At 60.8% G+C, this 26898-nt stretch overlaps 2 protein-coding genes across 5 annotated transcripts in view; one reads left to right on the top strand and one right to left on the bottom strand.

Annotated features, from left to right (window-relative positions):
• AGAP3 (ArfGAP with GTPase domain, ankyrin repeat and PH domain 3) overlaps positions 1-14290 on the top strand; it is a 99932-nt gene extending 85642 nt beyond the window's left edge. For all 3 annotated transcript variants that reach the window (XM_082192197.1, XM_082192196.1, XM_082192198.1), the window contains 6 exons: positions 1383-1544; positions 8133-8287; positions 8889-8979; positions 9765-9987; positions 13166-13421; positions 13549-14290. In XM_082192197.1, coding sequence (XP_082048323.1) covers positions 1383-1544; positions 8133-8287; positions 8889-8979; positions 9765-9987; positions 13166-13421; positions 13549-13773 — 1112 coding nt within the window. In that variant the 3' untranslated portion in view covers positions 13774-14290. The remainder of the gene's footprint in view (positions 1-1382; positions 1545-8132; positions 8288-8888; positions 8980-9764; positions 9988-13165; positions 13422-13548) is intronic.
• A 1858-nt stretch (positions 14291-16148) lies between these two features.
• Positions 16149-25912, bottom strand: GBX1 (gastrulation brain homeobox 1). 2 transcript variants are annotated; one of them, XM_082192590.1, is made up of 2 exons: positions 25417-25912; positions 16149-16764 (listed from the first exon to the last, which is right to left on the bottom strand). In XM_082192590.1, the coding sequence occupies exons 1-2, from the start codon at positions 25883-25885 to the stop codon at positions 16205-16207; spliced, it is 1029 nt and encodes a 342-aa protein (XP_082048716.1). In that variant the 5' UTR covers positions 25886-25912; the 3' UTR covers positions 16149-16204. The 2 variants fall into 2 exon arrangements, 1 of the variants encoding a protein (XP_082048716.1); XR_014212231.1 differs by lacking the exon at positions 25417-25912 and adding an exon at positions 20421-20540 and having other exon boundaries at positions 16656-16764.
• Positions 25913-26898: the final 986 nt, after the last annotated feature.

The raw sequence follows: 26898 nt of genomic DNA, 5'->3' as shown, positions 1-26898 counted from the left end.
CCCCACATTGGCCCTGGCTGGGTTTGCGACACATGGGGCTGTCACATGGGGAGGCGTTTCCTGCGGCAAGAACCCCACAGCTGAGCACGGGTGGGTCTGTAGCCCAAGGACAGGATCCGCCAGAGTGATTCGGCCCCTGCTCCCCCCCCCCCCGGCCTGGCCGGCGTCTTTCCCTTTGCAGAGGACGCTGAGAGAGACCCCTTTCTCTGCTCTGCCCCTTCCGTTGCCCCTCTCCGCCTGTGGCTGATTCCCTCGCTAACTTCTGCAGCCAGGGGGGGGAGGGATCCTGAGCAGGGCAGGATCCAAAGGAAGTTCATCCCCCCCCACCACCTGCCTGTCTTCCCTGCCCCCTGGCATGGCGGGGGTTCAGAAGCAAGAGGGGCTTCTCCCAGGCCCCCCCCCAAAGTCCTGCTCACAAAACAGTTGGCGTTCAGGGCATCGGCTCCTACTCTGTGCATTTCATCCTGTGCGCAACCTGATGTAGTTTCATTCATTTTAATTCGTAAAATTTGCACGCCCCTTGATTGTAGGAAACCTCAAAGCGGTTTACAAAATGAACGTTGGGTGGTGGGACGTTGGGGGCTTTTTAGTAACGCAGGTGAGCCTGCTGTCTGTGCCGGGGGTCTTTTTGCAGAAGGGCGGGGGCAGCCCACTCCCCCCCCCACTCCCAGTGAAGGGAGACCAATGTCTCTCTGGGGTTGGAGGAGGCCCCCCCAAAAGCCCCTGCCCTTGGGGGGCGCAGGGGCACCACTGCCCGGGTTCCCTAGCTGAGGAGGGTGGGGTTGGGCCGGGGGGGGTCTGGAGCGCCTGGCGGGGGGGCTTCCGCATTTACGCTGATTGGGAGCCGGCGCTCTCTGCTCCGCGGCTGGAATTGAATGTCAGGCTTCTGATTTTGTTGCTGGTCTCTAATGAAATTTGACATTTAATGGTGAGAGCTGCGGCGGCGTGTGTGCGTGTGTGTGTGATCGGAGCTTGATTAGCGCACTCTAATTGACAGTAATTAGCCAGCTCCCTGATTGTTTCTAATTCTGCTATTAATTGTAAGGAACAGTATGATTGAGGATAAATTTGGCGCGTGGCAGGCAGGGATATGGAGGCGCTCGCAGAGACCCTCCCGTTCCTGCCCCATTGGCGGGGGGGATCTGCTCTGCCCTCGGGGGGTGGCCTGGCCCTTTCAGTGGGGGGGCATTGATATCCCCCAAAGGGGGTGCCTTCCTAGGGGCAGGAAGGTAGTAGAGGGGTGGGTTGCCTGCTTTTATTGTAGAGTTGGGGGTTCCCAGGTGTCATCCAGACCAACCCCGCTTCCATGGGGCATGGGGGTCGGTGGGGTGGGTGTGCCGCGGACGCGCGTCTGACGCTCTCTCTCCTCTTTCCGCCCCCAGCCAACGGCACCGCCGACTCCCTCAGTTCCAGCCCCAACGTGTCCAGCACCGCCAGCCCCAAGCTGGAGCCCCCGCCGTCCCCCCACGCCAACAGGAAGAAGCATCGCCGGAAAAAGAGCACGGGCACCAGCCGGCCGGACGGGGCTGGGACAGTGGCCGAAGGTACCTTGGGCAAGGGTTGGCCTGCTTCCCCCTTCAAGGCGCAGGAGCCCCCAGGAGAGGGCAACGGAGTGGGGGCTTCCATCCCAGGCAAGCAGCCGCTGGTTCCTCGGAGGCTGCGTAAAATCACAGAACTGTAGATTTGGGAGGCAGCCCAAGAGGCCCCTAGCCCAGCCCCCTTGTTCAGCCTCCAGAGCATGCGCAGAGTCCAGCTGGGAGGGCCTTGAGAGCGGTCAGGTCTGGGGCCTGTCCTGGGCCTTTCCAAGGCCAGCCTGCAGGGGCGTTGTGCTTCCCAGGAAAGCCCAGCCTTCCCCCCGGGGTCTGTGGGGAAGGGGCTTCTCGCTTGCTCAGGGGGTCGTGCGTTGTGCTCAAGGAGGAGACACTGCCCAGGTTGAGTTAAATGGGGCAGCTTGGGTTGTGCAGGGGGGAGAAATAAATATCTGCTGCCTTGACTGTGAGGCCGCTAGTCCTCAAGGAGGGAGGGGGAGACCTCAGCTAAGCCTGTCTCCTCCTAGTCTGTGGCTTGCCTGGTCTGGGGTGTGTGTGTGTGTGTGTGTGTGTGTGTGTGTGTGTTCGTGTTCCCCTTGCCTAGGCTTGTGAGCTGTGTGTCCTGGGGGAGCTGAGTTAAACCGTAGCAATATCCCGGGGGGGTCTAGGACATCCTTGAGGCTTTCAGGGGTGCAGGTCAGCAAGCCCCTTCTCTGCGCAGAAGGAGGCCTTCTCCTCCCCAGAGGAAAGGCATTTGCATTGGTTAGTGGATCTCTTCACCTGCTCAGGAACCCCCATGGCTCCTTCTGGCAACACCCCAGGGCCTCTCGGGGGGGGGGAGAGGGGCTTTGCATTCTCAACTCCAGCACCTATTTATCCCTTGCTGCACCTTCTGTGCAGAATGACGATTTGGGGCAGACTTGTGGGGAGGGCAGACCTGGCCCTCTTTCCCTGCAGCTTGATGTGGCCCCCCCAACCCCCTCATTTTGCAGCGCCCAGGAATCTGCTGGCTCGCTGCATCCCCCTCCCCCTATCCCACGCCAGGGCCCCCTTTCCCCCCAGCGGAAGAGGCATTTGGGGCTGGGGAGGGGGGCTTCCCGCAGGCAGGCAGGCCGGCCCCCGTGCCTCAGGTTGGCACCCTGAGAGAGTGGGTGAGGTCTCGGGATGAATTGCCATCAGTTTATCTCATTTAGGAGGTAATCAGAGGCGAGGACGTGCGGCGCAATTGAATCTTCGTTGTTCTGAAGTATCATAAATCACGCATGGAGCTGTTGCTTTTTTACATGGCCGCATGTTAAAGAGCGAGGCGCCGCCGCCACTGTGTCAAACTGCTCAGGGAGCGTCTGCAAAGTGCACCGGGGCGCGTCAGGCAGCTGTGGCAGAGGGCGGCGGAGCAGCGCCCCCCCCCCGGCCCAACTTTTGCAAACTCCCTGAGCAGCTGGGTGTGTGGCAGCTGAACTCCTGGGAGCAGAATTTGGCCGGTGGGGCTGGGGAGCCAGGGATCGGGGCCGGGTTCCTCCTCAGCTACTTCCTCCCGGCCAGGATCCCTTGGCTGTCTGTCTGTCCCTGGCCAATGAAGTCTTCCTGGGCTTAAGGAGGGACTCAGCACCAGCCTGGCAGCCCCTCAGCACCTTCCTGAGCAGCAGCCCAGTGATGTGCTTTTGTCGCAGGGAAACTGGCGGCTGGCAAAGAGTTTCTTTGGGGCGGTGGCTGTGATTAATGCTGCCTGTCAGGGCCTGTCGGAGAACCCCTTGCTGCCAGCTGGTGGGCGCTCCTGAGCGGCCCCCACCAGATTGCCAGGGATTACGCCCGTCTCCTGCTCCTTGACAGCGCTGCTGGATCCTTGCCCCCCACCCTGCCCCATGTCCCTTTGGCAACCTTGCCTCCCCACTTCCTGCAATGGAGGGGCAAGCTAGGAAGCTGCCATGCCCCCCTCCCCTCTCCAGCCCCCCAACCCCCTGCTTCTGGCTGCCCCTTCCTGGCCCCCAACCACAGGGGCTGTGCCAGGGGGAGGCACTCCTCACTTGTGAGGGCTCCCCCCGCTCCGTTTCTGTGGGGCGGCCTTCAGCCGTGTGCTTGTGGGCTCCCTCCGTCTGCCTGGCAGTGTGGGGTGGAGGGGGGAGGAGGGGGGGCTGTCCCTGATGCACTAATACAGGTTAGGAATATTGGGTTTAATGAGCTGCAAAATGAGGCGGTAGCGCGATGACATTTACGAATGGCGCCCGCCTCGTGCATCCCCCCCCCCACAACGCCTGCTCGATTGCGGAGGTGCCAAGTCCCTCTCGGAGCGATGAGGGGCTGCCATGATGCCAGGGGGCAGCCTTGCTCGTGGGGGTCCCTGGGCATGGGGGGCCAGAGAGGGGCCCGGCTGCGGATCCCGCTCGCACCAGCAGCCCTGGTGTGAAGAAGGCAAGGGGGCAGGTCCTTTGCCGTGGGGCAGCGGAGGGTGGCATGGGGCCAGCCCCATAGCGAGTGGGGTGGCGGATCTCTCCCTCCTCCCACGACACCTGCCGAGGGACGTCCCCCCCCCGGGACTCCTCCGGCACGTGCTCCCTCCTCGAAAGATGCCCTGGGGAGCAGGTGCAGGCGAGGGGGGGGTCCTGGCCTCGCTCCCCTGCTCCCCTCGTGGCCTTGCTAATTTCCCTCTCATTTGGAGGGCTTGTTGCCCAGGCAGAGTTGGAGACGAGGTCGCGGGGTTAACACCCATTAGCAGCCGCTGCCGCGGCGAGGAGGCTGCCTGGCTTGCTCGGGAGTACTTCAGAGCGTTCAGCCTGCGAAACATCATCAAAAAATAATCAAGAGACGCACTCGCTCATTCCACTGCCCACTAATTCCTGGGGAGCCGCACGCAGACGTGGCTTAGCCGCACCCCCCCCCTTCTCACACCCTTCCCGGCCAGCCCCACGGCAAGCGAGAGATCCGGAGCAGGAGACTCTCTGTGCCAAGCCCCCCACGGCCCCCTCGCCAGCCTTTCCGCAGAAGCCCATCCCAGTCTCTCGTCAAATTACCCAAATGCTCCTCTAATTTCTCAGTTGGTCAGTCACTGAGCTAATGAGTTTGGGGAGGGGAGAGTGAGCTGCTGGGCCCAGAGGAATGCACTGAAATGGGGGGGGGCTGCATGGCGAGGCGCTGAGCTCTCTTCCCCCTCCCCGTTGTTTCTCCGCATTGGAGTCCCGCAGAAATGGAGAGGACCCCGGGGGAGGGCGGGAGATGCCCGGGCCGCTGCCACCTCCCCTCATGGCACAGAAACCTCCTCTGTTCCAGGCACAGGCTGTGGGGGGCGAGGTGGGCAAGGGACTGGCGTGCATAAGGCCACATGTCCTCCTCCAGGGGTCTCCTCCGGGGGCCCCCAAGTCCTGCTGCAGCTCTCAAGGTCCCACCTGCCAGGGAAGGGATGGCCGGAGACGGACGGCTGGCTGGCACGGAAATGTGGGCAGAGCGCCATGGCTTTGTGCCTCCTGGTGCTGCACCTGTGACTGGCACCAAGGAGCCTGCAGCGATGCCCACTCTCCTGTCTAAGAAGGGGCAGAGGACAGTCACAAGGGGGTCAGGAAGGGCTTGGCAATCCTTGGGGACCGAAAGGTTCAAAGGGAGATGCTCAGGGCAGAGACTGAGGTGTGGGAAGCCAAGAGAAGGGCTGGCCAAGGCTTTCCCCCCTGAACCCCACCTGTCTCTCTCTCTCTGCCCCTTCCCCTCAAGAGGTGGGTGGGCAACAGGTTTAAAGCCTTGGCAGCTTTCCCATGATGCACTGGGGGAGGGAGTGGCGCTGGAAGGAGGGAGCTGGGAGCCCCGACCCCTAGCTGAGCGGGCGCCATCTGGAGAGGGAGGCCGGGCTCTGGGCCCCCACCCCCCTGGTGGAGAGGACTCTTGGGCGCCTGTTCTACTCGCTGGTTCCCCTCCGGTTGACTGTGAGAAGAGGAGGCTGGACTAGGTGGGCCATGGGCCTAATCCAGCCGCCTGTCCTTGGCTTCATTGCAGGGGGGTGGGCTGGATGACCCTTCCGGCTCTGTGGCTCCAGGCTTCTGTGATCCAGCCTCCGCCAGGCAAATGGTCCATTGCTCGGAGGGCTGCCTGCTCTCTGGTCTTGCTCCTGCGAGGAGGACTCCTTGGGCAGCTGCAGGGACGAAGGTGCTTGTGCCAGGCCTGTGGCTTGGCAGGCGCAGAGGCGCTCCCTGGAGCTGGGGGGGGGCCTCCCAAGGGCCCTCCCTGGAGGCCCCTGCCTGGGTGTGGGGGGAGCAAGGCAGGTGCCCCTGGGGGCGAGGGAGCGTGGGGCCTGGGGAAGGGGCCTGGCTCTGCCCTGCCTGCCTGTCTCTCACAGAGAGTGAGGAAGCCACATTATGGAGCTGAGGATGTTATTTGCATAACACTAATTAGGGAATTACACATCATTTTGCTATGACATCGCATGGGATGATTACTCCTGGCCCCCGGCAACTCCCCTCCAGGGCAGCAGCAGCAGCTGGGCAGGCATCTGCCCTGGGGGGGGGACCCCCCTCGACAGCCCCTACAAACTGCCCATCTTCTGGCCCCTGTCCTGTCTCCGGATGGGGCCACTCTGGGAGGCCCCTGCAGGAAAGGTCAAGAGACTGCTTTGCTCTGGCCACTGCGCACCTCCTCCCCAAACTGGACTAGGTCCTAAAATAAAAGCATGCCCAAAAAAATCCCTCCATCACTTTTGCCTGAGGCCATTTAGTCGCCCTGCAGGCCACCAGTTGCTCCTCCTGGACTGTGTGGGGCCCTGGGGGTCTCCCTTCTCAGGTGACCCTGCAGTGCTGCTGCTGCTCCTGAGGAGGGGCTGCCTCTCTCCTCCCGGGGGCAGCCAGGCCCCGGGTGCAGCCATGGGCAGGACAGAGGCTGTGGCTGCCAGGGGAGCCTCACTGCCCCCCCCCCACTGCATGGCTGGCAAGAGTCCTGGCCGAAGTGGGTTGTGGACTGATCCTGGGAAGTGCTTCTTCCTGAGTGCGGATGCCCCGATTCTGGACCAGTTTGCACACATCAGCTCTGGACCACCACTCCCATCCGCCTCGGCCTGCCTGCCTTCCGGTGCCGGGTCCGGTGGGCGTTGCAGTGCAGTGCCAGGTGGTGAGAACAGTCTGCTGCCTACGGCTGCTTCTCTCACCCCCCTGGAGCTGCTTTCTCTTTCTCCTTGCCTCTCCCCAAGGTGCTGCTGCTGGTGGCACAGTCCAGTCTGGATCCGGCCACCAGGCACTTCTGGGTTGTGACTCGTCGGCTGGATGCTGCTGCCCACGCATGATGCTTGTCTCGGCCGTGCTGAGCCTGGTCTGTGCAAGCCGTGGGGAGAGACCCTTCTGCCCAGAGAGGGCTGGATCTGGGCTCCCCCTGGTAGGAGGGACATCGTCCCTCGGACTGTATAGACCACCCTTCATAAGGGGCAGCTTGCAACATTGCATTCACAGCACTGCATGTTAAGGAGTTGTGCTGCGTTTGATGGGACTTTGATGCTGCCCATCTGAAGATTAGGGTGGGGTAGAAGTGGATTACAGTGGTACCTCGCAAGACGAACGCCTCACAAGACGGAAAACCCGCTAGACGAAAGGGTTTTCCATTTTGGAGGCGCTTCGCAAGACAAATTTCCCTATGGGCTTGCTTCGCAAGACGACAGCCCATAGGGAAATATCCGGGACAGCGGGGAAGCGCAGCGCGTCTTCCCCACTGTCCTCGGACCTCCTCCGAAGCCGGGCGGCGGGGCGGGAACACCTTCTGAAGGCGGGCGGGGGGCAAAAGTCTTTGTCCCCCCCTGCCTGCCTTCCCAGGGGCTTTTAAATCACCCCTGGGCAATTGTCCCGGGGCAATTTTAAAATGCCGCCCGCCAGCATTTTAAGATCGCCCAGACAGCGGAGAAGTCCTCCACTGTCCCGGGGTTTTTTAAAATGCTGGGGGTGGGAAGAAAAGCCCTTCCCCCCCCAGCCTTCAGAAGAGGTCCGGGGACAGACTGTCCCCGGACCTGGTCTGAAGGCGGTTTCCCTAGGAACGCATTAATTGATTTTCAATGCATTCCTATGGGAAACCGTGCATCGCAAGACGAAAAACTCGCAAGACGAAGAGACTTGCGGAACGAATTAATTTCATCTTGCGAGGCACCACTGTAAGTGGTTCCCTAAAGGAGGGGGGTAATAGAGGGACAAAGGTTGCCTGGGAGTCAGTGACAGGGGCTGCACGTCAAGGTTTGGGGCCTAAATGGCGTGGGGGCTTTGCCATCCCTCGCACCACCCGACTCTCCTCCAGGAAACGAGGTTTGTGACGTGTCTCCCCTTTGCTGGAGACAAGGTACTGGGTTGGAGAAAGAGCTTGCCTGCTTTGGCCATCTGGCAGCTGCCATCCACTCAGCCCTCTGCAAATAATAATAATAATAATAATAATAATAATAATAATAATAATAATAATAATAATAATAATTATTTATCATTTATACCTGATCCATCTGGCTGGGATTCCCCAGCCACTCTTTGCGGCTTCCAGCGAAATATTAAAAATGCAATAAAACATCAAACATTAAAAGCTTCCCTAAACAGGGCTGCCTTCAGATGTCTTCTAAGAGTCAGGTAGTTGTTCATTTCAAGTGAGCCTCTCTTTCTCCTCCAGAGCAAGACGAGTCCTTTGAGTTTGTCATTGTGTCTCTGACGGGCCAGTCGTGGCTCTTTGAGGCCTCCACAGCAGAGGAGAGGGAGCTCTGGGTGCAAGCCATTGAGAGCCAGATCCTGGCCAGTCTCCAGGGCTGCGAGAGCAGCAAGAACAAGGTAGGTCTGCCGCGGGGGGGGGGGGGGCAAAGCGGCTGTGATCCGCAGCCTGCCGGGAGGGGATCATGGGCCGGGTTGCCATCCCGTGTCACCGGCAGGGGTGTGGGGTTGCCCTGCTCCTAGGGGGACAGGAGAGGCGGAGCAATGGGGTGAGGGCAGGGCAGGGGCAGCAGAAGAGCCCTGGGTTGGGGCAGAACCTCTGTCTGGGTTGAGGAGAGTTTCTCTGGCTTGGCACCTGCAAGACGCCCGCAGCGCACCTGGCCGTCGAGGCAGGACCCAGCTGCCGGAGTGTCCTTGCACATGGGCAAACTCACTTTCTCTCACTGCTGGGGGTCCACAAGCAGATCTGAAAGCGGGGGGGGGCGGGGGCTGGGAGCATCCTGGTCCAAAGATCCTGGCAGTTCTGATTCATGGTACCCGAGGAAATTGGGCGGGAGATGGTCACCGTGATGGCGCTTCAGCCCCTGCAGTCTGTGCATTGGCTGGGGGGAGACTTTCTCCTGCTGCCTCCCCCTCCCTCCCCAGTGGCCCTGAGCAGGGAGGAGGCAGATGGGGGGAGACAGGAACCCCTCACAGGACGCAATGTCTGCCTTTCTTTCAGGCTCGCCTGGGCAGCCACAGCGATGCGCTCGCTCTGCAGTCCATCCGCACCGTGCGCGGAAACAGCTTCTGTGTGGATTGCGATGCGCCCAGTGAGTGACGGCCTGGCGGTGGCAGTTGGGGGGGGGAGCAGGGGTGTCTTTTCCTGCTGGCAGAAGCTCCTCCACAGGTCTGGACAGAGCAACCAGAGGCGGCAAACTGTTGCCTTGGGGGTTAGGGAAAGCTCCCTGCCGGTGTGTGCCCAGGGCACTCTGGGCATTTTGTATCCCGCAGAAGAGAGCGGCTCCTGAAAGCACTGCGCCAAAAGTGCTTCTTGGGTTTTGGCAGCCGCCTGCTGCAGCCAGGATGCCCCCCCCACCCAGACCCTTTTCTCCCCCACCTGTCCAGCCTGGCTGAGGATGGCTCTGGCAGGAGAGGGGCGCTTTTGCCCTGCGATGATTCCTCGCTGCCAACGGTCAGCCCTCACCAAACGCATCTCTGTCTAAAGCCAAACATGGGCAGGGGGAGTCTGGGGCCCTGCAAAAAAACAAAAACAAAAACCCAAGGCAGGGAGGGAGCTGTTGTCCAGGCTGCTGGCTCTGCAGCCCATTCCCAAAGGTGTTGGGTCGGAGGGAGGGACACGGTGGGAAGGTCAGCTTCAGGTGCAGATGACTATTGGGGTGCTCTGCAGAAGCTCCTGGGGTGCTGAGTGGGTCCTTTGGGGGGTCTCCATGCGTTCCATAACACCCTGTCCTCGTCTGGACCCTTAAATCTCACCTGAACTTGGTTTCTATGGGGAGAGAGGGAGGGGGAGCCAGCAGAAGCCACTCTCTGGCAGGCAGGAGGCCCATGAGGGCGGGGGTCCCTTTCAGGTGTTAATTTGCCTGCCCCTCCGCAGACCCCGACTGGGCCAGCCTCAACCTGGGTGCCCTCATTTGCATCGAGTGCTCTGGCATCCACCGCAACCTGGGCACCCACCTCTCTCGCGTGCGCTCCCTCGACCTGGACGACTGGCCCCTGGAGCTGGTGATGGTGATGACGGCCATCGGAAACACGCTGGCCAACTCCGTGTGGGAAGGCGCCATCGAGAACTACCCCAAGCCGCCCCCGGAGAGCTGCAGGTAGGCTGTGCCTGGCGGAGGCCGCTGTGCCCCCACGGCCAGGGCTCCTGGGACTCGCCACTCGGGCGGCTGCCCCGTGGGGGCCTCCGTGCACTTGGGGGGGGAGAGGTGCTCTTGTGCCTGGTTATAGAAAGCGGGCCAGAGGTGCCCCCCGCCCTGTTCTCTCGCTTCTCTAGTGCTTGTGTTGGATTGGGGCAACAGCCTCAGCCTGGGAGAAGAATCCCTTCTGGGGCAGGACCAAGTTAACCTGAAGGAATTCCAGGTCCAGTAGGAGTTGCTTTTTGTTTGAGATGGCAAGCAAAAAAGTGGTGTGTGCATTTTTCAATGAATAAAAAGGAGAGGCTCAAAACATCTGGCTGCCTGAGGCCAGGGCCAAGCGGCCATTAGCCTGGCCACTGAATCTTACTCCTCCGCTGGTGAGGGGGCAAGCCACCCTCTGACAAAACTGAGGAAGCAGCAGGCTAGCAAACTGAAGGGCCTGGCGGGGGGCACCCTCCCCCAGCACCTCTGCCTAAAGTAGCTGAGAGGGGCAAACATCTAGCCAGTTTGCGATAACCAGAAGGCTGTAGGTTTAGTGTGGAGGTTACAGGAGGAAGAGTTGACTGTTTGAAGGCATGGATTTGCATCTCGTACCTGCCAGAAACTCAGAGTGAAAGGCCCAAAACGGCGCACACTCACAAAGGGGCATCAGAATTGCGAGAGTACTTCTCTGTGATCTCAAACACATGTAGTCTGAGAACTGGACGTTCATAGACTTAGCAGAGCCATTCTAAGCTCTGGTTCATGGGCATCTCTGGATTTTAAGAACATCTGAAAACCGAACATTTACAGTCTCATCCAGGGAGCAGTAGCCCAGGACCATGCATGGGCTCGGGGGGGGGGGGGGGAATCAGTCAATATCTCTTTATTGCACAGCGAAAAATTGCCTTGCAAAATGCCCAGTTCTGCAGTGCAGTGCAGTCACATCAAACATCATAAAACGGTCACTAATAATAATCTCTACAATCTATAATAGGTTGCTGCTTACAATTTTGTGACTGAGAGCAAGAGTGTCTGGATGGTTCCAGATACACCCATTCTCCACTCAGATCTATAGAGGAACTAGAAAACAGGCCGTTTGTATATGGCTCCCTCAAAATGGGTATCTGAAGAAGTGTGCGTGCACATGAAAGCTCATACGAATAACAAACTTAGTGGGTCCCTAAGGTCCTACTGGAAGGATTTTTTTTTAATTTCAAAATGGGGACTCCCTGTGCACCCCAAAATGACTGAGGTCCTTCCTCCCCACTCAGCTGGGAGGGACCAACTATCCCCCTCGTCCCCTGACAGACGTTGCAGGGCCCCCATCGCCTGAGGCTCTTCCGCATTAACTAGCAAGGTGGCATTTGGGACGTGAGGCCCAGGACGCCCAGACCCCCCAGGAGACTCTGAAAGGGGAGTTTCCTCAACATTCAAAGCTGTTTTCCGTATGATGGGAGCCAGCAAGAGAGCAGGCAGGTTCCAGCCTGGGGTGGCAATGCTTCTTGGCTGACTGGCACGGGGCTCAGGACGATGTTCAAGGTGCAGCCGCAGCCACTAAGGGGGCAGCAGCAGAGTCAAGGGGGAAGCCCACCCCCAGGGAGAGGGGGATCTCTGCATTCGTTAGAGCCCAGTTTGCCTCCTCCGCAGCAGGGCCAGCTCTCCAGCTGACCTGGGAAGGCAGCGCTGCTGCTCTTTCCCCGCTCCAAGCAGACAGGTAAAGCCTTAATTTCCGCAATTAGCACAGCCGGGCAGGAAGAGGAAATGCAAATGCTGGAGATTGCTTAACGCTCTGGAATCATCCCGTCCCCTGGTCTCTGAAGTTCTGGTGCGCTTCCTCTGAGGCATCGTAAGGCCAGACCTGGAGGTGGTGACGTGGGTGGAAGGTGGTTTCATTATTATTATAATTATTATTCGTTTGTTTCTATTCCTGTCAGGAGCTGCAAGGATTGTTCTCGCAGGCTCTTCTCCGCCAGGGCTTGGGGGCGGGGGTGCCTGAGGCCCTCCATGTGTTGCTAGAGTGCCGCCCCCCTTAGCCCTAACTATTGGCCATGCTGGCTTCAGGGGGCAGCTGGCAGCTGGAGCCTCACAGCCTCTGGAAAAGGCCCCAGGCCCCCCCCCATCTCTGAGCAAGCCCTTGGAGGAGGAAGACGCTTGGTTCTCCTGTCGGGGGGGGGGCTTGGCTGCCCCATGAGTCGGGTGGCTTTTCTTGGCCAGAGCTCACAGCGATTCAGAGAGGGGCTGGTGCCGCCTGGGTGGGGGGTGGCAGTCAAGACCCACTTTTGCATGCCAAATGCCTCTGCTGCTTCCCAGAAATGCCTGAACTCGGAGGAGCCACAGCACCCCCTTCGCTCCTGGGCCAGCCCCACCTCTGAGCCACAGCGGAGAGCAAAATCAGATGCCAGCCAGCTCCCCTTGGGTGCAGAGTGGGTGCCAAACTGGCTGGGACACTGTCTGTGTGTTACGGATCTGGGGCAGAGCTGGTCCCCTGCCTTTGCCATGGCCACGGGGGGCGAGAGAGCAGGTCCCCTCTCAACAGCCTCTCTGCTTGCCGGAGTGTGCAGGAGGGCCGATTCTGCGCCTGGAGAAGAAGGGGTTACAGGCGGTTGCATGGCTGGCCTGGCCCCTGGGGAGGCTGCCTTGTGTGTCCCTATCGGAGCCCCTGCGCTGTCACTCACTCATCCCGACACCCAGACAAGAGCCCTTTCTGCTGCCTTATCAGCGGATAAGAGCAGGTCAGGGGGCAGGAGGCACTGAGCATGCTCTGCCGCCAGTATTGATCGTGCCGGGCAAGATGCAGATGGATAGAATGGCCAGCAGATAGCAATGGGGTGCCGGCCAGCATCGATCGGGGGCCCCTCGGCACCAGCGCCTTTGTGCGGGCGGCAAGACGCCGCTGGCGATAATGCCGCAGCCGCGACTCCGCCGGCGTCTAGCCCGTTCTTCCTGCCCTCCGGCGCGGGGGCTGGCCTTTCCGCTGGGGCTGTGTGATAGATGGCGATCCCGGGGGGCAGGCCGCCTTTATGGGGGGCGTGTGGGACGGAGACGTCTCTGTGCAGTGCCCCCTTCTCTGGAATCGCAGCATGGTGGGGGCGGAAGGGAAGCCAGGGGTCATCTAGTCAAAACTTGCGGCTGAAGCATCCCGCTTTTGCTTCTGCAGGGAGGAGAAGGAGCGTTGGATCCGGGCCAAGTATGAGCAGAAGCTCTTCCTGGCCCCTCTGCCCCACTCGGACGTGCCCCTGGGGCAGCAGCTGCTGCGGGCAGTGGTGGAGGACGACCTGCGGGCCGTGGTCACTCTGCTGGCGCACGGCACCAAGGAGGAGGTGAACGAGACCTACGGGGACGGAGACGGCCGGACCGCCCTGCACCTCTCCAGCGCCATGGCCAACGTGGTCTTCACGCAGCTCCTCATCTGGGTAACAGAGGGCCTTCCAAGGGGGTGGGGGGAGCGGAGGAGGCCGGGCAGGGGGCTGGCAGGAGAGGACCCCCCAGCTGCCCCCTCCCTGACCGGCGTCCCTGCCGCTGTTTTTCCTCTGCCTGCAGTACGGGGTGGACGTCAAGAGCCGCGACGCCCGAGGCCTCACCCCCATGGCCTACGCCCGCCGGGCCGGCAGCCAAGAATGTGTGGACATCCTGCTCCAGCACGGGTGCCCCAGCGACGCCGCCATGAGCTCCCTCACGCCCAGCCTGCCCCGCAGGAACATCAACAACAACGCCTCCCCTTCCGGGGCTCTCTCCCCCGAGCCCCCGTCCCCCACGGCCCACTGAACCCCTCTGGCAGCGCTGCGGGGGCCGGTCCTGGCGGTAGACGGGCGTGGGGCAAAGGCACCGGCCCTGGGCACCCGAGGGGCCTCTCCTTTGCCATCCTGGTGGCCAGGCATTCTCCGCGTGGGCAACCCTCCTTCCCACCCCCAGGAAAAAGGGAACACGGGCCCCCAGAGGCCCCAGAGCAAAGGGAACCCCCTTCCCCTGGCTGCACTTGTGGTGTGTCAGTACTATAGAGGCCCCCCTTGCCTTCCCCTGCGTCCACCGCTGCAGCCTTTCCGGGACAGACCTGGGGTGGCCCCCCCACTTTGGATGCTGCTCCCCCTTCTCCAGCCTCCCCCCCGTCTCAGCCACTTGTGTATAAAATGTACATTGGAAATATTTATATGACGGTCTGTAAATAAGGTTTCTTTGCCGTTTGTGTGTGTGTGTGTGTGTGTGAGCTAGAGAGAGAGCGAGAGCGAGGAAGACCTGCCGCAGCAACCGAGCAGCTACCCAATAAAAGAACTGCCCCACCTCACCCACCAACTGCCCCACACAGTGTGGCTCTCTCTCCTTCTTCTCCTCCATGGAGCAGGGCCGGGGCTGCCCCCAGCCCAGGGGAGGCTGGACAGGGGTGGGGGCAGAGAGGCCGGGCTGAATTGGGGTAGGGGAGCGGCAGGGGAGCTTGGCCGCTGGTAAGCAAGCTGGCAAGGCCCCCACCTGCCCAGTAAGCCCCCACCAGTCGGATGGCTGCTGGCTGTGGGGGGAGCAGGGCCAGGGGCCAGGCAAACTAGCAGGCCGTGTGAAATGGAGTTAGGGGTCTTGGTGGACCACAAGCTTAACATGAGTCCACAGATGCAGCAGCAAAAAAAGCTAATGCTATTCTAGGCTGCATCAACAGAAGTCTAGTGTCCAGATCAAGGGAAGTCATAGGACCACTCTCTTCTGCTGTGGTCAAACACCTGGAGTCCTGTGTCCAGTTCTGGGCGCCACAATTTAAGAAGGACGTTGACAAGCCGGAAGGTGGGCGGGGGAGGGCGACTCAGTGGATCAAGGGTGTGGGGACCCTGGCAGGGGAGGTCAAGGGCAGGGGGTCGGCAGGCGCAGTCCATCAGGGGAGGTGCATCAATTGCCTGTGCTCTACCTGGGACAGCAGAGGCACCTGAGGGAGGAGGCAGAAGCTCAGTCACAGCTCTGGGGGTCTGGGGGTGTGAGGCAGACCTGTTGGGGAGCAGGGGGCTTCATCAAGAGGGTCCAGACACAAGCAGGAGCAGGGTATCCCCCACAACTTCCCTCCGCCTCTCCTGCCAGAAGAGTTGCGCTCCCTCCTCCTCCAGGGCATAGTGGCTGTCCTGAGTTGGGATTCCTGCATTGCAGGGGGTCAGACTGGATGACCCTTGGGACCCTTTCTAACTCTGCAATTCTGTGACCTGTGAAGGGGGGGTGAAGAAGAGCCCCTGCAGCCTGCAAATGGGAGCCACTGCTTGGCTTTGGGCCAGAGTCAGTAGGGCAGTCTGAGCTGCAGGACCAGGGTCTTGGCATGGTAATGCGGGGGCCATTTCAAGGGGGTGGGTGACACTTGCACCCCACACACGGAGGCAGCAGGCACACAACTCTAGCAGGACCAGGCATCGCCTGATCCGGTTGCTGCTATTAAAACCATGTTCCGTGATGTGACGTGTTCTTTGCCGTTTGAGCGGCTGTGGCCTCTCTGCGCAGGAGGCTTGGTGGGAGCAGCAGACCAGTCTTGGTCCGGCTGCCCTGTGGCCGGAATGGGCCCAGGTCTGCCAGCCACTGACTTGGCTTTGGAGGGGGGCAAGTGGGGTCTGCCTTGGGGTGCCTTCTCCGTGGACGGCAGGGGCAGCAGCGGGCTTTTCCTCTTTGCGCAGCGAGCAGCGCACGCCGCCTGGCCTTCGTGGGCGCTTCGGCGGGTCGGGCCTCGTCGGAGCTCCACGTCCGCCCCCCAAGAAGCCGGAGGCCCCCTCGGAACTTGCGTGCTGCCTGACGAGGCGGGGACGGGGGGGGGCAGAGACCCCAGGGGGCCGCCTCGTTGGGGCGGGTCAGGAAATGGGGCGGTACGGCGGGGGCTCTGCGAGAGAAACGACGGCAGCAGCAGCCGGGAAAGACTCCTGCCTCGGGATGGGGGGCAACCTCCCGCCCCGTCGCCCCCACACTGAGCCGCGGGCCACGCCAATAGAAAAGTAAGTTTATTGACTTTCATCACGACTCTGCACGGAACTGACACATTGACGCGGGCGGGGAGGCGAGTTGTGCGGGGCCCCCGACGCCGCCCGCCTCGAGGAAGGAGCGCCCCTCCGTATAGACTTTACACCGAATAAATAAGGGCTATGGTACAAGGGCGCGTGCGGGGGGGGGCAGGGTGAGGGCCGGGGGGGGCCGGGGGCGCCCGCCTCCCCGCCCGCGCAGTCCGTCCATGGGGCGGGGGGGGGGCTCAGGGGTGCTGCTCCAGCTGCTGGTGCTGGCTGCGCACGGCGAAGCGGTTGACGTGGACGGGGATGGGCACGACGATCTTGGGGTTCCTGACGGGCTCCCCGGAGCGGCCGCTGACGTTGCCGGCCTTGATGCGCTTCCACTTGGCGCGCCGGTTCTGGAACCAGATCTTGACCTGCACCTCGCTGAGCTTGAGCGCGTGCGCGATCTGCGAGCGCTCCGTCAGCGACAGGTACTTCTTGCAGTGGAACTCCTTCTCCAGCTCCAGCAGCTGCTCGCTCGTGAAGGCCGTGCGCCGACGGCGGCTCTTGCCCGGCCCCGACGACGACGAGGGCGCAGAGCCCGACGACGAGGACGAGGCCGGCTCGCCGGGAACCCGCTTGGCCTTGGCCTTGGGCCCCGCGCCCAGAGCACTGCCGCCGCCGCCGCCGCCCGCCCCGTCCAGGAAGGGCTCCTCTTCGCTCTCGGCCGAGCTCTCCTCCTCTTCGCGCTCGCTGCCGCCCGCCGCCTCGCCAGGCCGCCCGTCCAGCTTCTCCTCGTCGGAACTGTAGGCCTTCACTTCTGCTCAGAGAAAACAGACGGGCAGAGGGGAGGCGTGAGGGGGGCGAAAGGAACCCACCGGGCGCGCCCACCCTGCCCCACCACCAGCCCACCTGCGCGTGATCTAGTTGCGATTCCACGATTGCGCGGGGCTGGAATGGATGACCCTCGGGTCCCGCCCAACTCTGCAATTCTGCAGCTGCAAAACGCAGCAGCCGTGCCCAGCCCTGTCCCGGTGCTCCCTCACAGCCACCGCGAGAAGGGACAGAGGGGTCGGGGCACGACACACACTGCCGGACCCGGGAGGAAGGCAGCGGAAGCGGGGCTGGAGCCTTGAAAGCGCATTTTTCCTCTGCCACCCCGAATAATTCTGGATGCTCTAGCTAGTTCAGGGTTTCTGGAAACTCATTCTGTGCGAGGTAAACTGCAGTGCCCAGAAGTGCTGCCTTCTGGGGGGCTGGGCTGGATGACCCTTGGGATCCCCTCCTGTGATTCCAAGTGTGGAACAGGTGGGTGTTCTGAATGTGCTTCGATAGGACAGGGCTAGGGGAGGCTTCGAGTTTCAGTGGCTGCGGGTTGGAGGCAGCAAAGCTCCCAAATACCAGCTGCTGGGAATCGCTCTTGTGTGCGAACCCTGATCGGGGAATCGTAGAGTTGGAAGGGACCCCCAAAGGTCATCCAGTCCAGCCCCCTGCAAGGCAGGAATCTCAGCTCAAGCATCCCTGACAGGTGGCCGTCCAGCCTCTGCTTATAAACCTCCAGGGAAGGAAGGCTCAAAAGCACTCTGCATATAGGAAGCCAAACCACAAAGCGGGGGCTGGACTAGATGACCGCTGGGATCCCCTCCACAAACACAAACAGGCTGCAAGTCAAATGCTCCACGTCATTAAACTCACCCCACCTTGCCCCAGTCCTGGCCAGCAAAGAATGTGGGGGTTCCCCTCACAGACCCCCACCCAGGCTTGGCCTTGGAAAGGGCTCTACCCCAACTGCAGCAGGAGAAGCCCCCCAGTGGGCAAGAGCATTGCCTGCCCAGGATGAAACCTCCTCATTCAGACGCAGTCTACCTCCGACGGCTGCAGTCAGGTGACAAGCAGCCTGAAGGAAGCTTGGGTGAGCCGCTGCTGCCCGCCAGTGTCTGCAGATGGCCTAACTGGGCAGAGCACCTTCGTCCATGCCAGCGGTGGGCTGAGGCGAGTCTGCATGGGCTTAGGCAGTACCAGAGCCCCCTGCCGCCGCCGCCCCTTTGCATGGCACAGAGCTGGGACTGGAAAGCTGGGCTGTCCCTGGAGGCCCCCTCCTGCCTCTCACCCCCACGCAGCCCCCGCCTGGCAAATAGCTTGGCCGTGGGAGACCTCACATCTGAGCCCCCCCCCCGCCCTTTGCCTGAGAGCCAAGGGCCCACCCTGAGCCTGGAGGAAGTTAGAGGAGCCTTAATCTGCGGAACTCACTACCACAAGATGTACGGGCGGCTTTAAAGGGGGAATGAGAAAAATATATGGAGGAGGAGGAGCAAGAGTTATTTTTCTCCGGGCCTTTGTTCTTTAATCATCTGTGGCTTTTTTCAGTGGGTGGGATGTTTTCATCCTGCTTTTTATATATAAATAAATGCTGTTTTCAGCTTGGCCACTCGCAGTTTTACTTTTAGATGGTTTCAGTGGCTGTGGGTTTGTTTGTTTATATGTAAGTCTCATTGAGTTACTTTTCATTTAAAAAGTGACTAATAAGGTCAAATAAATAATATCCATGGTTCTATAGACGCCCCCCCCCCGAAAAAAAACTTGTTCAGGGGTAGCAGACCCCTGGGTGCCAGTTCTTGGGGAGGGGGGCACAGTGAAGGCCGGCTGCCAGAGTCCCCTGTGGGTGGGATGGATCCAGCGGGACTCTTTGCCTGAGGGTGATGCCTGTCTGCTCTAGGCAGGATGAGGCCCCATCCCAGGTGGTCACAGCTAAACTTTGCACTGACTTGCTTTCCTGCACAACACAGGAAAGCAAGTCAGTGAGAGAAGGGCAATCTGCATATGCTCAGAGGCACTCTCATTCTTAAAATCATGTCCCAGGCCCATCACCACCTCCCACAATAAAAAGCAGTTCAGAAGAGGCAATATCAGGACTGAATTACTCCTGTTGTCCCTGTGATTCCCTGACTCTGTGACAGGCCAGGGGCAGCAGTTCCTGAGTCAGGTGACAACTGCCCCATTGCTCCCGCCACTCCCAGCTGGGGAGACGACTGGTCTTTGCACTGTAACTCATTGCAACCCTACTTCTGTCTCTTCGCATGAAAGCATCTGAAATGAATAAACTCATGCAGCTGCCACCCAGAGCTGGGCATTGCACAGCAGCCCCCGTTCCAGGATAGACCCCCGCATGAGGGCAGCCTCTAGTGGTCACGGGAAATTGGCAAGCTGCCTTGGCTGAGCTTGTGGGGCAGTTGGGGCGGGGGGAGAGAGAGGAGTAAGAGTGGACATAGGAGCAGAGGAAATTGCCTTTCGCTGAACCAGACCATTGCTCCGTCTAGCTCAATATTGTCTACACTGGCTGGCAGCAACCACCCTCCAGGATTTCTCTCCCAACCCTATTATGGTTATTGTTATTATTCTATTTATTCTATTTCTCCCGGACAAGGCAGTTTACAGATAAAAAGAACAACAGCTAAAACATAGGGGGGAAATAATCATTGAAAAAAATTTAAACACACAGCTAGCTAGCTAGATCTCAAAAGCAGTCAGCTCCCAAAAGCTTGTTGGAACAAAAAGGTCTTCTCCTGCCAGCAGCAGCCCAAGGAGGGACCAGTCTGGCTTCCCTAGGCAGGGAGTTCCAAGGTTGCCCCTGAGAAGGCTCCCTCCCACGTCCCCCCCCCATGAGAGTCCCAAGTCTGAGAGAAGGGCTCCCCCCCCCCAATCTGAGCACCTGGGCAGGTTCCTATGAGGGAATACCGTCTTTCCCATAGCTTGGGCCTGAGCCATACAGGGCTTTATACAGCCCTCTAGCCACCAGCCTTTCTCAACCTGAGATCCCAAATGTTGTTGCTGGACTACAACTCCCATCATCTCTGCCAGCTAGGGATGATGGGAGTTGTAGTCCAACTCCCCCTCTCTGGGGCATCTATGGTTCAGGACTCTCCTTCCTTGGAGGTTTCTAAACAGAGATTGAGTGGTCATCTGGGATGGATGCTTCACCTGAGATGCCTGCATTGCAGGGGGCTGGACTGGATGACCCCAGGGGTTCCCTTCCAATTCTACAATACTGTGGCCTAAGGCTGAGAAAGGCTGCATGCCAGGCGTTGAGCCTGGGACCCTCCACCGGGTCGTTCTTTGGCCTTTCACAGCCACCTGCTTCAAACGGCCACGACTAGCCACACGCGTGGATTGGGCAAGATGTGGCTCTGAAGGGACCGTCTGCGCTTCTTCAGGCGTCCTGCCTGGTCCGGGCTCCGCTTCCAGGGTTTTTGAGAGAAGCGAGGGGACCGGAATGCCTTGCCCAGACCCTGCCCCGCGGCTCCTCTCTTGACCGTGCGCAAAGCCCAGCACCCCACGGCCCTGAGAGGAGCCGTCGAGAGGCAGTATGGGGTGGTGGTTAGAATAGGACAGGGGAAACCAGGGTTCAAAAAAACCCTGCCGGCCATGAAGCTCCCTGTGTGGGAGGGCTGGCAGTCGCTGTCTCTCAGCCTAACCTACCTCACAGGGGTTTTGTGGGGTGTAAAAGAGGATTATGCAGGGGAGAAGCATGTACCCCGCCCGCCCTTCAAACCGCGCCGGGAAAGGCTCGTGTCTGTCGCCCTCGAGAGCCGGTGGCAGTTAATGTGGCCGACGGGTGGGGCTTTACTCTGAGAAAACGCCCCCCCCACCTCCCGGATGGCACGTAAGTGGTGGGCGTGGCCAATAAAAAGTTGGGCAAGACCACCCCACGCCCAGAGACAGCGCCCCCGCTCAGTTAGAGGAGGTTAAAATTGGAAAGAGCCCCCCACTACAGTTCGCTTTGGAAAAGCCTTCTCAAGAAGGGACGAGGCGAGCAAGCGGTGCTGCGGGTCGACTGGGGGGCAGTGCGGCCAATTTTGGGGATCCAGAGAGGGCAGGGCTGGCCCAAGACACGTTGGCTCCTGAGGCGAGCCCCGAAATGACGCCCCAGGGGTGAATAAAGATCAGCCTTGGGATCTGCTGCCCCTGGGAATCCTGCCACCAGGCCGTCCCCTCGCCGCCCCGTAGAATCCTAGAATTTTAGAGACGGAAGGGGCCTCGGAGGGTCATGCAGTCCAACCCTCTGAAAAGCAGGACTCGCAGCCACTGGCAGAGGCAAACCGGTTCATAGCTTCACACGGGCAGAGAAGTCCAGGGGAGGCCTGGGACCTGCAGGGCCACGGGTCTGATTCAGTCGAGAGCAGCTTCACACGTTCCTATCAAGAAACGGGATTGCAGGCAGGGCTGGAAAAGTTCAGTACCAAAAAAAGAACTGAAACGAATAACTCAAGTGGCTGCAGCAGTGGCTCACTTATGAATAAGTTGCAGTATTGGGGGCTTTTCCATTTAGAAAAAGGGGGTGCGCGTTGATAGAGGCGTTTAAGGCGGTGCGCAGGGACTGGAAGTTTCCCTCTCGGAGAAACAGCGGAGTCACGTCCAAGGAAGGTCGGAAGAGACGCATCCAAGGACTTCTTCACAAAGCAGCGCAGAGGGGAGCTGCGGAACTCCATCCCACAGGAGACAGGGATGGCCACCAACATGGAGACAAATTCGTGGAGGAGATGGAGGCTGCTGATGACTCCTAACCGCGAAGGCTCCTTCCGGAGCGCGCTCAGCTTTCCTGCCTGGCGGCTTTCCGGCTCTCCTGGTGCCCTTTCCGCTGCTCCTCCCTTCGGATCCTGGTCTGCTGCAGGTGCCACCTCCTCTCAGGGTGCAAGGGGCCCGCCCCACCTTAGAGAGGCACACACCCCATACACGCCCGTGCCTCACCGGGGTCCAGCGGAGAGGATCAGCGCTGGCTGTGCGCCCCATAGGAGGGAAAGAGGAGCCCCGCGAGGTGGGCCTGGCGCGCAGAATTAAGAGTCCCCCGCCAGGCCATGTCGGGGATTCATGAGCTGTGACTGCTGCATTGCGGGGTGGGGTGGGCTAGATGACCGCTGGGGTCCCTTCCAGCTCTCTGATTCATTTGAGGTTTTTCAACCAAGGTTGGGGGGCAACCAGTCAGAGATTATTTTGTTGAAAGTCCCGCCTTGCATGGGGTGGACCGGACTGCCGTTGCGGGTACCTTCCCAGTCTGCAATTCCATGTCACTATAAAAAGTGGCACCGACGGGTCTGAAGCTCCCAGAAGCGCTGTTGGCGAAGGAAACGCGCCCTCGGGGACGCAAACGCCCCTCCGGCCGCCAGGAGTGAGCAGGGGTCACTGGGTAGGAGGGCGATTTGCGTCTCTTGAGCTCCTTGGGGAAGCCTCCTGTCCCCACGCGACCTCACTGCCCGCCCACCATCTCCGATCCCTGGGGATCCAGCAGGATGCCGCGCCTTGGAGGAAGCCAGGCAGAGTCCTTCCCGTGACTCCCTGGTAAAGCCACCTCGGCCACTCCGTTTTACTCGGGGAGCGACAGTCCGGCCATTTTGAGGGGAAAGGGAAGCAGGGTGGACGGATGACCCCCCCCAGCACAACGAATCCCCCCTACGCCCCATGGCTCACCGTCTCCTAGGCCTCGCACTGCTTGATCAGCGCCCCTCTCTAGTGGTGGGGCCTGCGAAACCGCTTTGCGGGAGGATAACTTTTCGCCTTCGGGAAACGGGCCTTGCCCAAGATGAGCTGAAGCCCCGGAAGAGAGGGCCATTTGAATTTTTTATTGACACGTGTTATTATTTTTTTTAAAAAATAAATGTAAAGACACACATACATTTATTTGCCGCTGTGGGTTTTTTTTAAGCGGTATACAAATGAATTTCTGAATAAATATGTTGCCACTGCCTTTGGACCCCTCCATGCCAAAAGGACGGAGGGAGCCCCCGCCGCTGCCGCTCAGCCACGTCCAGTTGCCTTTCGAGGCCCAGAGAAGTTTCCAGGAGACAAGCAGAAGTTGGGTATCCGCCTGCTTGAGCTGAGATTCCTGCATCGCAGAGGGCTGGACTAGAGGGCTTTTGCGGTCACTTCCAACGCTACAATTATAAGCAGGGGAAATGGTACCCGCTGGTGTGCCTGGCACAGAAATGGCATGGGCAGGAAAGCTCTGGGAAGAAGGAAGGAAGGAAGGAAGGAAGGAAGGAAGGAAGGAAGGAAGGAAGGAAGGAGGGAGGGAGGGAGGGAGGGAGGGAGGGAGGGAAGGAAGGGGCCCCGGTGTCAACGGAGAGGCGTTCCTCATTTCTGGGTTTTCGCAAGACAGAGGAGGGCTTGACCCAACTAAATATTTTCAGTTGATTAATCGAAAAATATTTTAAAAATCAAATAAATTCACCCAGACCTCGATATGAGCGTCCTTTTGGAAGCTGAGAGAATCCCTGCGCTGGTGGTGAAAGCCCACGCCACCCGGGGCTCCCTCGCTTTCTCCAGCGCAGCGAAGGGGCCAAAACCAAGGAGGCGTTTCTGGGAAGGTAAAATCCTGGGCCCTTCAGTTACGTGGCGTTGGGGAAACCCCAGTCACTAAAACAGACCCAGCCCTCGATTAATAAGCTGCAGGCCCCAGGAGCAATCCTGCACCCGTCGACTCAGAAGCAAGTCCCATTTATTTCCTGGCTTACTTCCAGGTAAAGGCATACCATCAATTCAAAGCACCCTAACAAGAATCCAGGGAACTGTATTTTGTTCAGGGTGCTGGGAATTCTCGCTCTGTGAGGGGCAAACTACAGTTCCAAATATTCTTGGGGGCAGAGATGTGATTGAAATGTATTGATGTTGTGAACCGCCCCGTGATCTTCGGGTGAAAGGCGGTACACAGATTTAATAAATCAAATAAAATAACTATGGCAGCAGCCTGAAGCTTCCTGAAGGCGAAGAATCTCAGCCGGGACTGCGGCCGTCCTGGGTCCTCCTGGGAGGTCTTCAAGCTTCCCTCTGAAAGCTAGGAAGGCAGAAAGCCGGGCCTCCCCGAGAGGAAACCTCTTGCCACGGGGTACCCGAGTTTGCTGCAATTGGAAGGAGATTGCAGTTCTACAGGCACTTAAGTGGGAGTAAGTCCAATTAAGCGTAATAAGACTGACTTCTGAATAAACGTGTCTAGGACTGAGTTGCGACGCTTCTCTCTTTAAAGTGATTTGATTCACGCTTTTTCTGAAAGCCAGGCTGCCCACTGCCAGGGCCACAGGGATCAGCTGGTCAGCGGGAGAGAATTCGGATTCCGGGCCCCGAAAAAGCTGGATGGCAAAGGGGTGTCGCTCCGGAGGAATGATGCCACCGGAGGAACTGAGGGGGAGGCTGAGGCGGGAGTGAGTGAGGAAATTTGTGGACGCCCCTTCGAACCGGGAGGCAGAAGCCGTGGCTGAACCGGCGCTCCCTGCACGCTCCGTCCTGCTCCGGGGCGCCAAACTCCCTCGCGGGCGTCGGGGTGCCTTTGCGGAAGAAGACAGGCAGGGCGCAGGGCGAGGGGACGCCTGCTCCCCGCGGCCGAAGAGGAGGCAGATCCGGGAGTGGACCAGGCGCCGCTTTCTCCCCCGACGCGCACCACCGCCGGCCGCCAAGCCGGGGTTCTCAGTCGCCCGATCCCAGTTCCTGGGTGTCCTTCGAGGCGGCCTTTCTGCTGCTAGTCGCGCCCCCCCCCCAGGTGCCGCGGGGCACAAGAGGCGCCTCCACGATCACCTGCAGGTGGGTCAGTACCAGGTCTCCGCCGCCCCACTGCCAAGCCGGCTCACAGAAGTCCCGGCACCGAGGACGGTTCTTTGCGGGGGTGTCCAGCGGACCGCGCTCCTTCCCAGAACTCCGCACCCTCGCTGGCCGGGTATACTTCGCAGAAGTGTGGGAGGAGGGGGACCCCCCAAGCCGATGCGTCCACCCCACAGCGTGGAATCCCTTGCCCCCCTGACACACACACACACACACACACACACACAGAGAGAGAGAGAGAGAGAGAGAGAGAGAGAGAGAGAAGGGGGGAGCTCATCTCCTGACACAGATGGCCCCTGAATGCACCAGTTTGGCTGGCTTGGATTGTGTGTGTGTGTGTGTGTGTGTGTGTGTGTGTGTGTGTGTGTGTGTGTGTTGGAAAATACTTTCTCTAGCGCGCGCCCCCTTCAATTTCTTCCGTGAGCATGTTTGGCGCCTTTGCTGGACCACAAGTGAAACTCCCACGGGGGGGGGACGACGAAAGGACTCACCAAGTGAGACCCTGAATCAAAGTTCCACCCCGGAAGTTCAGTGGGGGTGGTCTCAGCAGGACCACCACATGCCTGGCCTAAAAGTCCCAGAGCCAAAGGGGGTGTTGTTGTGACGTGTTCCTGCGTTTAGGGGGGCAATGGAATTAATGCAGGATTGGTTGGGGGGGTCGGGGAAATGTCTTGCTCCGGCCCGGACGTGGGCGAACTTTTGTTCATCCTTCCTTCTTTGCCCCAAACGCTTGGAAGGAAACTTCCCCCTTCCGAAAAAAGTTCTCTCAACTCCCTCCGGCAGCTTCCTCCTCACTTCGCCGCCCTCCCGCCCCACGGGACGCTTCTGCGCCTCGGGCAGCCCCGCTCGGAGGGCGACCGGGGCCCCTTCCCTCCGCCCGCCAGCCTACCTGCCAGGCCCGGGAAGGGCTCCGGGAAGTGGAGGGGCGGCTCCGGCGGCCCTTTGTCCCGTCCCGGGGGCAGCTCGTCGCTCTCCACGCCGTCAGGCGCGCTCCGTCGACGGCAGGGCGGCTCTGCGTTGCCTCGTCCGGCGGCGGGCAGCTCCTGCGCCGGGTAGAAGCCGTCGGGGGGCTCGCCGAAGCTGGGCAGCGCGGTGGTGAGCGCCACCATGGACGGGACAGCTTGGCCGAGGCTGGCGCAGAAGGAGTTGGTGAGGCGGCCGGCGAAGGAGGCCAGCGGCGCCAGCGGAGGGAGGCCAGCGGCCGTCTGCAGGGGCCCGTGGGGGAGCACCAGCGGCCGGTAGGGCATGAACATTGGGTAGCCGGTGTAGAGCAGCGGGCCGGAGCGCGGCGCGGGCGGCGAGTGCCCGATCAGCGAGTCGATGGAGAAGGCGGCGCCCTGGCCGGTGGGTCTCTGCATGGCCGCGGCCCCCGACAGCTGCTAGCCGGGCTGCCCGGCCTGGACCCCGCGGGGCGCCAGACTCTGCGCGGGTCGGAGGGGCGCCGGACGCGCCGTCGGTCCAGCCCGGCCAAAGGCACTTTGTCCGTCGGCGCGCTCGGCGCACGTCTTGGCAGGAGAGGACGCTGCCCGCTTTGGCTTCCTGACTGCCTTCGAAGGCGCCTCCTCCGCTGCCGCCCACGAGCCGCGCTGCGCTGCGCTCCCCTCCGCCGCCGCCGCGCTGCCTCTGCTCGCCTCTGCCGCGCCTGGCGCTGGGCTGGCGCTTTCTGCCGAGAGAGGGAGAAGGCGGGCGAGAGCGAGGGAGGGGGGAGGAGATGGCAGGGGAGGGGGAAAGGGGTGTCGCCCTGCCTCGGGGCTCATCCATCTTCCTCAAATTCCGCTTGAGTTCCCCCCAGCGCCGCCCGCCCAACGGCCGGGCCAGGGAACGCCGGCGGGTTCCCACTGGAGAGGGCGAGGGGGGCCCCTGGGAAGGCGCCGCCCCCTCCCGCCTCATCAGCCATTATGGCTGGTGATTGATGATTGCCAATTACCGGCCGGGCGCACAAGGGCCTTTTGTCGGGTGGGGCGGGACCAGCTGCTCCGCGGGGAGGGCGGGGGAGGGGGCGGGGAGCGCACAGACCCGGACGGGACCAGGGACGCCCCGTCGCCTCTCGGCCCGCTGAGCCGCCCAGAGCCTGGACACGAGACCCGCGGGAGGTCGGGGGGCGCCGGCCATGGGATGGGACCCCCGCGTCCGTGGGGGCGCCAAGGAGCCCGGAGGGGCCCGACGGGGTTGCTTCCTACGACAGGACCTCTTGCTCCTCCTCCCTCCGCCGACGCCCACTGCGGGGGGCGAGAACCCGAGGTCAAAGGCGCCGGTTGGGCCGGGCATCGCCCTCTCTTGCTCAGGAATGTAGGACCCCAAAAGCTCCGACGGCTCTTTCTTGGGCTGAGACCCTTCGCAGCCCGCTCTCCGCTCAAAACAAAACTCCTCC

This window comes from Podarcis vaucheri, assembly GCF_965113315.1.
Source record: "Podarcis vaucheri genome assembly, chromosome: 12".
NCBI classification, from domain to species: domain Eukaryota; kingdom Metazoa; phylum Chordata; class Lepidosauria; order Squamata; family Lacertidae; genus Podarcis; species Podarcis vaucheri.
The sequence above is the reverse complement of the archived record's forward strand: the minus strand, read 5'-3'. Positions and strand labels throughout refer to the sequence as shown.